Here is a 12,469-nt window from a genome sequence, read left to right as displayed (position 1 = left end):
CAGAATGGCTAAAAGGAACAACTCAGACAACAGATGTGGGTGAGGATGTGGAGAAAGGGGAACACTTTTGCCCTATTAGTGGGAATGCAAACTGCTACAGCCATTCTGGAAATATGGAGGTTCTTCAAAAGGTTACAAATAGAACTACCCTATGACTCAGCAATTGCACTACTAGGTATTTATCCAAAGGATACACTTATGCTGTTTCAAAAGAGAGCATGCACCCCAATGTTTATAACAGCACTATCCACACTAGCCAAATTATGGAAAGGCTGAGATGTCCATTGACTGACGAATGGATAAGGAAGATGTGGTACATATATATACACGATGGAATATTACTCAATGATTAGAAAGAATGAAATCTTGGCGTTTGCAACAATATGTATGGAACTAAAGCGTATTATGCTAAGTGAAATAAGTCAGAAAAATATCGTATGATTTCACTCATATGTGGAATTTAAGAAACAAAACAGATGAACATAAGGGAAGGGAAGGAAAAATAAGAAAATAAAATAAGATAAAAATAAGATAAAATAAAATAAAATAGGAGGCAAATCATAAAAGACTCTTAAACAAAGAGAACAAACTGAGGGTTGCTGTAAGGGGTTGTGAGTGGGGGGATGGGCTAAATGGGTGAAGGGATTAAGGAGGGCACTTGATGGGATGAGTAGTGAGTGTTATATGTAAGTGATGAATCACTAAACTCTACTACTGAAACCATTATTACACTATGTTAACAAACTTGGATTTACATAAAATTTTGAAAAATACACACACACACACACACACACACACAAATTCTGACCAGTGGAATATTACAGAAGTGCTGTTTATCCTTTCCAGGCCTGGCCCTAAAATATCTCCACATGTTCTTCCATGATGTCTGTGTTCATTCTCTCCAGACAAATGGAACAGATTTTAGAAACACAACAAAGTCTCAGGTGATGGCAGAGCCACTAGATGAAACATTGCTTGAGCAATAAATAAACATGTATTCCTTTGAGGCACTGGGATTTTTGGATTATTTGTTTAAAAGTAATAAAGTCAAGACTTGAGTTAATCTAAAAGTTATACAAATTTTTGTCTTGCTTGTGAGTTAGTCAACTACCTATTCAACAAAAAATTTTAACGTTCAAATTCAACGGACTTCTAGAGGAATCTGTTTCATTTGTATTTAAGAAGGGGAAAAAATTCATATCTTAACATTAGCACATTTTGTAGCTCAGGACAAGAGGAATTTGTGTGTAGTTCTAGTGAAGTGTTATTAAAGAACACCTGGCCCTCTGCCAGAGGAACAAGACAGGGTGCACAGTATCTACTGTTCTATAGTCATCAGAAATACTATAATTATATTCCTTAAAGTAACTGTCCAAAGGAGATACTCAGAAAGTGTTTTAGAAGCAGAAGTTTTCATTGATCCACCCAAGTAGCATTTTAATTTTTTTAAATGTTTATTTATTTTTGACAGAGAGAGAGAGACAGAGCATGAGCAGGGGAAGGGCAGAGAGAGAGGGAGACACAGAATCCGAAGCAGGCTCCAGGCTCTAAGCCATCAGCACAGAACCCGACGCGGGGCTTGAACTCACAGACCGCGAGATCATGACCTGAGCCAAAGTCGGACGCTCAACCGACTGAGCCACTCAGGCGCCCCCCAAGTAGCATTTTAAAGATTCCTTTTGGTACCAGAACAAAAAATGCAGCAATTTAACCTAACTAAAAAGCTAAGAAAGGCAAACTGGATTAATGTAAAATCAGTGACATATAGAAAATGGAAAACACATATCAACATGAGCACATATGTGCACACATACACACACACACACACACACGCACACAGGATTATTGGAGGATAAAATTTTCACCTCGGTAGCACACTAAAGAGACCAATATCCTACAGAATAATCATATGCCATTGACAAATGACCTCGGTGGAGGTATCACTGAATCAGGTCAGTAGAAGGCCTGGCCTAGATCTGGCTCTATCACTTTCTAGAGGAAGAGAGGAAGAAATGAGAAAGGCATAAGAGCATAGTGACAATGTTTTGAGCCTCAATTTCCATCTGCCACTAATGAGCTGTCTGTCTTGGGAAACTATTTTATGTCTCGATTTCCTCAGTTATATAATGGAGAGAAAATAATACCTATTTCACATATTGTTAAGAGGATTAAATCATATGATACATAACAAGCGCTTAGAGAGAACTTATGTGAAAGTAAATACTAATAAATGTTGAATATTATTTCTAATGGTATCTCCCTATCACTAATGAGCCATATTACCTTCAACTGCCAAGTAAGAAACTGTGCTAAATGATTTGTATGGTTTCTCTTAGTGCTTATATTCTAAGCCTACATCTGTATCTTAAAATCAAGTATCCAGTTGAAAAATGAAAACTCGAAAACCTAAATATTTTAAGTAATGACTGAAAAAAATTAGAGACAGTCTAGTCTGATGTTGAGATTGATTTAAAGAAAATAATTTACATAATAATGCATAAATAATTCCATTTTTTAAAAAATATTCAGAAGTGATACGGTACTTTATTTTTTATCCTTCATGAATCTTACCTCATTTAAACAAGGAATGTAACGAGATAATTTTCAGGCAACCATTTAAATTAAAACCTGTCATATTTAATGAGTACTACAGAGATAAGGAATTATTTTGATCACACAAACCTGAATGGATCCAGAATGTACTGATAACACTCCATTTTTGCAGCTGAAAGAGAAGTTCTTCCTAGGCTTATAGATTGTCAGCAATTGTAGGTTATTTCTCATTAAGAAGAAAGCATTTCTACCAACTGTAGCAGTGGTAGGAAATGATACTGACACTACAGTATAGACTTCACTCCAAATTAAATGGAAAGGTAGCTCCCTTGGAAATTCTATAATTTAGTGAATCTTAGTTTGTTCAAAGAAATTATCGTTCAAATAAAAACTCTAGTAATACTCAGATTCAGGTGAATAGTTCAAGAGGTGGAATCAATAAAATTATTAAGAATTCATTTGGAATTATATGTTTGATTGGTTTTAAGTGACAAATATACACCAAGACACTACATGTAAAACACTGTGGTACGGAAGAATTGTTTTCTTAATTGACAATTCCATTTATTACCAGAAACCTTACCTCCTGCATACATAACAGCCAGCATAATGGATGATATCCAGGCTATCTCACTGTAGGTAGCGTTGAATATTTGCTGAATTTCTTTGAAGAACACCGTGACTGCTTTGGGGAACGCATATGAAAATCCAATGGAGATAAAAGATGCTCCAACCACTACCCAGCCCCATCCTCCATCAGGAGGTGGATGCAGTGGGGCACCTGCTGGGGGTGGCATGTCTGCTCCTCTATTTGAAATTCAAATAACCTGTTTAAAGAAAATGAAATAACAGTTGAAACCATATTTCCATTTTCATACATTACTCTTGATAATCACCAAAACAGTATATTCCAGTTATAGCTACAATTATATAACTTTGCATGAATACTTTTTAATACTCTTATACTCAGAAAATTAACAAAAAAAAATGGAATGAGGTATGTCACTTTGCTATGGGCTAAAAGTTGAAACCATTTAATTCACTTACAGAAATAAAAATTACTCAACGGTTTCAGTTCTGTACTGAAGTACCAACTCCAAAATAAAAGCTATCTCAATCTGATTTCTAAACATAGTAAAAACAGAGCTATTATCACTTAAAAACAGAATACATTTGGGGACTCCTGTGTGGCTCAGTTGGTTGAGCGTCCTAGGTGGCTCAGTAGGTTAAGTGTCTGACTCTTGATTTCCACTCAGGTGGTGATCTCCCAGTTCATGAGTTCGAGCCCTGCTTTGGGCTCTGGGCTGACACTGTGGAGCCTGCTTGGGATTCTCTCTCTCTCTCCCTCTCTCTCTGTTCCTTCCCCACTTGTGCTTTCTTTCTTGAAGTAAATAAATAAAAACTTAAAAAGAAAACCCAGATTACATTTTTAATCCAAAATACTTAGTATTTTCTTTACAAAGTTTAAAAAGGACCATGTATGGGTAACTGGGTGGCTCAGTTGGTTCAAGCGTCCAACTTCAGCTCAGGTCATGATCTCGCGGTCTTTGAGTTCAAGCCCCATGTCAGGCTTTGTGCTGACAGCACAGAGCCTTGGAGCCTGCTTCAGATTCTGTGTCTCCCTCTCTCTCTGCCCCTCCCCTGCTCGTACTCTGTTTCTCTCTCTCTGTCAAAAACAAATAAACATTAAAAAAAATTTTAAAGGACCATGTATTAAATCTGATAGATTTTAAAGAATAGATTTTTAAATTAGTAGAAATATTAGATCATTAGATACATTTTAGAATTTTTCTTTTAATAATTGACAACCCTTAAAAATATTTCACATGCATCTGTTTTCTAGACTCATAGCATTAGAAATTATATGGTTTTAATGAATTAATATTACCACTCTTCTCAAAATGGTGCTACCATTTAATGAATGATATATTTTATGCATTTTTTTCATAGCAATGAAATTCTTTCAAACAAATGAATGCCATGTTATTGTTTGCTAAAAGAAAGGACTTTCTCTCTGGATATGACTAGGTACACTTAACCGCTAACTTTATGGTACATAGCACCCACTCTCCTGTGGAAGAAATGATCACACATACTTAATACAACTGAAGTTAACTTTAAAACACTTTGGTTGCCTAACATCAATGTTTCTTTGTAAAGCTGTTTGCTTAGCTTTTGCTGTAATTGCCAGCCTTTCTCAGTGTCTTCTTATTACAACTCTCATGTTATTTGTGAACATATTTCAATTGCAATGCAGAGGGAAGAGAGAAGCAATTTTCTGTTAGTAAAATAATGTTGGAAATGAATTAATAAAAACTAATTTTGCCACCTGTTTTCAGAAAACCTACCAAAAAACTCAACAGATATCTATAAAAACAGAGACAGATTTTTTATTTTAATGTCAGATTACATCAGAGATACTTTCAGTGACCTTTTATATGTGTTTTTTATTTAGATTTTGAATGAATATAGTCTAAATTCTAAAATTTTATAATCTGCTGATAGTTATACTGAAGGACTTTGCTTTCAGAAATTCACATAGGAAGAATGATAAAAATGAAACCTAAAATAGGTAGAGCAGTTCTCTGCAATTTTCCTGTTTGCATAAAAGAATCTGTCTTTGATTATTAATTCATGAGTTTAAACTATTATAGTTTTTATTACATCTGCTATTGTAAACACTCAGAAATACAACTGAATGATTTGTTTTATCATTTCAAAAATAACATTTCTAAATAATCTTACATACACTTTTAAATAATTAAGCATTATATCAATATGAATATTGAAATTTATTAATATTCAAATCATGTTATGAATATGAATACTGAAATTTACTAATAAGCTAGGTTGATGTTAGGATTTCTATTGTATAGACAGGAATCTATGCTCATAAAGACCCTTAAAAAAAGGATTATATAGGTGGCATAGGTGGCTCATCAGTTAACCATCTGGCTCTTGATTTTGGCTCAGGTCATAACCTCACAGCTCATGGGATAAAGCCCGAGTCAGGCTCCATGCGGACAGCATGGGACCTGCTTGGGATTCTCTCTCCCTTCCTCTCTGTGCCTCCCCTGCTTATGTGCTCTCTCTCTCTCTCTCTCTCTCTCTCTCTCTCTCAAAAATAAAAATTTTTAACAAAAAAGGATTATATGACTGAAATATTTTTTCTCCTCAATCCTTGTTTTGTATTGTTATTTTTTCACCAGTTTATCTTAGTATGCGATCTTTTGTTATCTGTTTACAGCACATTTGCTTGATTTTAATTATAACCACATACTCCAGGTTGAGAGGCACCATTTATACCTCTTCACTTTCTTATCTCCTAGCTGTTTAGTTTTTTCCATATAAATTGATATCTCATGATCTCTTAACTAAATCATTACGAAGTACAGCCTAACCAATTAGCCCTTGAAATATTCCACTTTCATCTGTTCATTATTTCTTTTAATGTTTATTTATTTTAGAGCGTGTGCGTGAGCAGGGGAGGGACAGAGAAATAGGGGGACAGAGGATCCAAGTGGGTTCTGTGCTGACAGCAGTGAGCCAGATGCGAGGCTCGAACTCACAAACCACAAGATCATGACTGGGTCAAAGTCAGATTGCAGGTGCCCCCAACCTGTTCGGTATTAAAAAACTCCTGAGTTGATTAAGTCAGATCCAATTCACACACTCAGTGGTCTCGTTAGTTTCCTGTGCACAATTCTGTTAATATTTTACACAACTTATAGCTGTTGTGTCTTTTTCCTTTTGTTTGTGGAAATAATCAGAAAAAATAGGAATTAAAAGTATAATTTTACCTGTTGATAGATGCCAAATTGAACAGATTTATTTGGATTATCCGTGGAATTTTTAAGCCTAGTCACTATTCCTTGAAGTGATATGTGAAGGCAATGCAAAGGGGAGAGTAGAGCAGACTCTGTATTTCCTAAAGAAATGAATAAAACAAAGGTTACATGTATAATTCAATCCCATAAGCCTCATTAAAGCCACTAGCTTTAATCATCCCAGGAAAACATGTGACCATGTTTTAATAATTAGCAAAACTTCTTTGTCAACCCATCAATTGGATTACTACAGTATGAACAAAATGACAAACATACATGTGTGAGAAAAAAAATTATAAGTATAAAATGAAGAACTAGGCATTTTTTAAAAAAGGAAATAATAGATTGCATATCTATCAATATGAGAAGGAAATTTATTGGCATTCATTAGCTGTCACTCAAATAATTTCCTATACTCATTTAAATAATTTGCTGTAGGGGCGCCTGGGTGGCGCAGTCGGTTAAGCGTCCAACTTCAGCCAGGTCACGATCTCGCGGTCCGTGAGTTCGAGCCCCGCATCGGGCTCTGGGCTGATGGCTCAGAGCCTGGAGCCTGTTTCCAATTCTGTGTCTCCCTCTCTCTCTGCCCCTCCCCCGTTCATGCTCTGTCTCTCTCTGTCCCAAAAATAAATAAAAAACGTTGAAAAAAAATTTTTTTAAATAATTTGCTGTAAAATTCAATTAAAGAAAATATCCATTGACAAAGGAAACAAAGTTTAAAAGAGAATTATGGGAAATATTACCAATAATATATATGTCTCACAATGAGACAGACTGGGTCATGAAAAGGAATAAAAGTATTTTAGGGACCTTCTGATTTAGAATTAAAACTTCCTAATCAGATCTGGGTGACAGACAAATAGGCTAAAATTCCCTAATACATCAAATACTATTATTTCAACTTGAATCTTGTGCTGAATATATAGAAGCTAGTACTTAGAGTTTATTTGGTTTGGGTTAGACATTCCTTTGCCCAGATGAAAGCCGAGAAAAAGTCAACTCTTTCAATTAAATAATCAGTTTCCTGTTTTGCATACAAGGCTGCTGTATCTAAAGTGTTGAAGGCAGGCAACAGAGCCACCAGACCATACAAATGAGATTTGTATGACAGGATGAGCAAAGCCTGTGGCCAAGTCAGTGAGAAACTGAGGGTGGGGACCAGAATGAAGAGTACTCAGGGGATTATAAAGTCAAGAATAAAATCTGATAAATGGATAAGGCTGGAATTAAAGTCTTAACTTACACTAGGAAAAAAGAGTTCATGCTAAATGGGTCTCCCAGGTCTGGGGTAACAGCAGCGAGGAGAAACATCTGTTCTGGTCTTACCAGGTGCCTTGGGAGCCTTGGTAACTTTAAGCCAGGTAATCTAGAGATGGCAGCCCCATCCTACTACATGTAACTAGCCCATCCGAATGCAGAAAACCCTTCTTATATTTTACGAAATACAGTTTCTGTCCGTTTCCTCTGGCACAGAGAACTGCCCTGAGTTCAGGGCAAAGCCTCAGAGGAAAGCCTGAGGCATTCCTGAAAATTGGGCTCCGACCTTGCAGTCCATGCTTAATTATCATCATGCTTTATGGAGGTCAGCAGAGAGGCCACAACAAGCAATCTTGACAAGTCCACATTCTAAATGCCATCTAACATTTCTACAAAACTTTCACAGTGCTTTAACCTGACTGGTCTATTTTCTTACAGAAAGACCAACGCATATGCATGGCTTTTTCAACAAACTGGCCAAAAATCCAGTAAGTTATAACTTCCTGCTTGGTAATTATAACTATATTAATCTATTTTACACCCCTTTCTCTACATCTCTAAAACTATCATATTTTAATACATGTTTATGCAAATATATTTATATCCATACAACCCATATATTGATCTTTAGGTTTTTTCTTATTTTTTTAAATGTTTATTTATATTTGAGAGAGAAAGAGAGAGAAAGAGAGACAGAGTGTAAGTAGGAGAGGGGCAGCAAGAGAGGGAGACACAGAATACAAAGCAGGCTCCAAGCTCTGAGCTGTCAGCACAGAGCCCAACTTGGGACTCACGAACTGTCAGATCATGACCTGAGCCAAAGTCAAATGTTCAACCCATTGAGCCACCCAGGTGCTCCAGTCTTTAGTTTTAAAAATGAAAAGTAGTGTTTTAGAATTGTGTGCCCTACTAAAAAAATAGTAGAAGATCAACAATCCTTAAGAATATGGGAAGGTTTTATTTTAATTTGGGAAAGCAACTATTTTGGACATTGTTTCCTAAAGTCCAAGAAGGCATAAACCTTATGTGTTCCTACAAAAGCTGGGTTAATTACCATAGGTGCAAGTTGGACTATGCTCTCAGCTAATTTGGTTTCTTAGCAGTTCTCACATACGCCACTTGCTTCATGATGGCTTTTACTTACAACAGGATGCATGAAAAAAAAAACCAGCAATGCTTAATTTTTCCCCCAAAGATTCAATTAATTATCATAATTCCATAAATGAAGAGGAAGTGGTGTTTTTAATCACATTTAGAGATAAGGGCATATGGGGCACCTGGATGACTCATTCGGTTAAGCATCCAACTCTTGGTTTCAGCTCAGGTCATGATCTCACAGTTCATGAGTTTGAGCCCCCCATTGGGCTCCTTGCTTACTGTGCGGAGCCTGCTTCAGATTCTCTGTCTCTCCCTCTCTCTGCCCCTCCCCTGCTCATGCTCTTTCTCTCTCTCAAAATAAATAAGCTAAAACAAAACAAATCACTGGATTCTGTGAAAAGAGAGACACACAGAGATAGAGAGAGAGATGAGGGCATGAAGAGTTAGAGGTGCTAAGTGATTTTTCCAATGTGTAATGTCCAGTAAGTGATCAAATTGGTACCATGACTAGTATTTTTGTTAGGCCCATTGTTACCGATTCCACTTTGACACAGCAACTTAGAGGCTGCTCTTTCTGCTAACAAATACATTCCTTCGGTTTTATTTCTATGGTGAATTTCCAAATTTCAATTCTTGCATATATCCTTGTCTGTCTGGTCCATTGGAATTCAAATATTTGTTCTCTAATTCTAAAACTCAACTATCCTTCAAAGTCTTTAGGAATTCATCACTATTTCAGCTTATTTACATCTACCCTGTCTATAATGTGGTTGAGTATATAGACTACAATATATCATTGTCATTGACAAAAAGGGTGACTTAATGACTACCGAAAACATTTGGCTATAAAGTAAAAAACTTAGGGGGCGCCTGGGTGGCTCAGTCGGTTGAGTGTCCGATTTCGGCTCAGGTCATGACCTCACAGCTCGTGAGTTCGAGCCCCACTTCGGGCTCTGTGCTGACGACTCAGAGCCTGGAGCCTGCTTCAGATTCTGTGTCTCCTTCTCTCTCTGCCCTTTCCCTGCTCACACTTTGTCTCACTCTGTTTCTTAAAAATAAATAAATGTAAAAAAATAAAAAATAAACTTTTTAAAGTAAAAAACTTATGTGGGGGGACATGCTAAAGTCCCAAAACCTTGCTTTATCTTCTAGCAATAAATATGGGTTGACTAATCTATGGAGAGGAAGATGTAGTACAAAGAAATAATATAACTATTAGTGATGATCAATGGGTAGACTCCAGTGTTATATTTAGGGCCCTTTCTCATTCAGTTGCACAGCATATCAGAATGTTCCTTTATATATTTTGCAAATAATTTTTCTTCAACTACCGAAATCTAAATCAGGATGCCTCAATTTTATGAACCCTTATCAATAGTCTAAGCCATCCAGAAGTCTGTGTTGCAAAATACAGTCCAGAAATAATATTCTCAGGAAACTAAGTCCCAAATTAAATCAATTGATGTTAGGAGACTATTGACTTCATTATAAATTCATCTAGATAGCCCATAGATAAAGCATGGCTTGTTCTTCACATCCTACCTTGGCTGTGTTTTCACCTAAAGGGATTACTATGTTCCTTAAAGAATAATGAAGAAGACTTTTTGCTTTCTGTTTCCTTTTTCTTATACAAAAGGATAGAGTTGTGTCAAATTAACGTACGATATTTAAGTTTAGATGATAACTCACTCAATTTTACAATAGGAATTAAACTGAACCAAATCTTCTCTTTTCCAACAGGTAATTGAATTAAAATGGGAATCTAATGCTGAGAGGTTATTTTATTCTTCCAGATGGACCATCTTTTAAATCCTATAGACTGATTTACTTTGACAACTAGACAAGAGAGATATCAATAGTGCATGGCCCACAAAATGTCAGTAACACAAAACCTATTTTTAGATGTGAACTACTGCTGTAGTTAAAAGGACTCTGAGAATGCTAATTGATAATAAAGGTCAAACTAACTGAAGATGTTTTTATAATGGGCAAATTATAAAAAATAATATGAACCAGCCCATAATTATTTATAAAGAATTGGAAATGGACATCCCACACCAAGCAATTCCCAATTTCTAATCCTATACTTTAGAATTGTGTAAAAGCAGTTTTAGTGGGCTGAATAGGGGCCCCCCAAAAGATGTCCATGTCTAATCCCTAGAATCTGCAATATACCTCATATGGTCCTAGAACCTGAGTGCTTGTGTTACCTCAAAATTCAGATGTTGATACCTAATCCCAAATGGTGATGGTATTTGAAGGCAGAGCCTATAGGAGGCAGTTAGGTCACCAGGGTGAAGTTCTCATGAATACGGTTCATGCCCTTTTAAATGAGGCCCCGAGACAGCTCCCTTGCTCCCTCTGTCGAATGAGGATACTATGAAGCAGGAAGAGGGCACTACCCAGACACTGTATCTGCTGGCACCTTGATCTTTGACTTCCCAGTCTCCAGAACTGTGAGAAATAATTTCTGTTATTTATAAGCCACCTAGTATATGGTATTTTGTTACAGCAGCCTTAACAGACTAAGATAAAACTCGGTACCGGAGGCAGGATGCTGTCAGACCTTATCTTTTTTACCTCTTATATTTTAGTGACATTCTCTGGTCAAACTGGAAAAATGGAATTATATTTACAGATTTTTGGGTCTTCCATTATGCATTTAGTCTTCAAAGATTTTCTGGTATTTGTTTCTTTCCTCAATTTGAAAGGAAGGTAATTGACTGGCACTAAGAAAGGGGTGTTAAAAAAATTCCTGAAGATTTCCAGGAAGATTACAGGGCCATAGAATACCCTTCTCACTTTTCTATTACAAAGCCCATTTTAAAAAATTAAGTAAAGAAAAAAATCCGTAAGATCTCCTGATACCGAGGATGAGATTGAGAAATATGCTAGAATCTCCTAGAAGTTTCTATAAAATACAACACTGTTGAGGGCAGGATTAAGATACAGTACCAGAGCAAGGTGAATCAAACCAGCCAGAGACATGAAGTAACATGGTCTTCCATTTCACCAATATAAGCTCCCTTATTCCTCTGCTCACCAGGTGGTTGAAGCTTCCTGTGAAGCAATGCTCCTTTTAGAATCTTGTTTAAGTTCCATCTATGACATACCTCTTTGTCCCCCAATAGAATTGTAACCCAATTCTACAACGCCTGCATCCTCTCACCCTTGAGTCATAGTGTTTATAATATGGGGAAAGTAAAGACAACTTAAATGACCAATGCTGGGAAGTGGTTGAACATATGTCACTGCCATTCACTTGGTAAACTGTTATACATACATTAAATGATAATTACAAAAATTGTGCAGTAACAAGGGAAATATGTATTATATAATGTTCAGTGAAAACACGATGCTAAAAATGTGTATGATAGCAAAATTCAAAATATATGACAAAAGAGATGCATTTAAAAAGACCTCATAAAGGGCACCTGGGTGGCTTAGTCAGTTGAGCGTCCAACTTCAGCTCAGGTCATGAGCTCAGGGTTTGTGAGTTTGAGCCCCACATCAGGATTTTGGATCCTCTGTCTCCATCTCTCTGCCCTTTCCTGGTCCTGCTCTTTCTCTCTCTCTCTCAAAAATGAATATTTATTTAAAAAAAAACAACAACACATAGGTCATAGTCTTGGGGTGAGGTTGGTAAAAAATATATATATTTAACTATACTAGTTTGGAATAACACTTATTATAATATCTTACTGTATAAAATGCTTTAAGTTAATCTTACACAT

The 12,469-nt window shown here is 36.3% G+C and overlaps 1 protein-coding gene across 3 annotated transcripts in view; it reads right to left on the bottom strand.

Annotated features, from left to right (window-relative positions):
- SLC16A7 (solute carrier family 16 member 7) overlaps positions 1-12,469 on the bottom strand; it is a 193,471-nt gene that overhangs the window by 89,770 nt on the left and 91,232 nt on the right. The window contains exons 1-3 of one of the 3 annotated variants that reach the window (XM_043564747.1): positions 11,691-11,811; positions 6,354-6,481; positions 3,137-3,380 (exon numbers count right to left, since the gene is read on the bottom strand). In XM_043564747.1, the coding sequence (XP_043420682.1) occupies positions 3,137-3,350 (214 nt within the window). In that variant the 5' untranslated portion in view covers positions 3,351-3,380; positions 6,354-6,481; positions 11,691-11,811. Of the gene's footprint in view, positions 1-3,136; positions 3,381-6,353; positions 6,482-11,690; positions 11,818-12,469 lie in introns of those variants that run through there. The other 2 variants (XM_043564750.1, XM_043564748.1) reach the window with 2 other exon arrangements.

The sequence above is a fragment of the Prionailurus bengalensis genome, chromosome B4 (genome assembly GCF_016509475.1).
Source record: "Prionailurus bengalensis isolate Pbe53 chromosome B4, Fcat_Pben_1.1_paternal_pri, whole genome shotgun sequence".
Taxonomy (NCBI): domain Eukaryota; kingdom Metazoa; phylum Chordata; class Mammalia; order Carnivora; family Felidae; genus Prionailurus; species Prionailurus bengalensis.
This window is presented reverse-complemented; position numbering and strand designations above follow the sequence as displayed.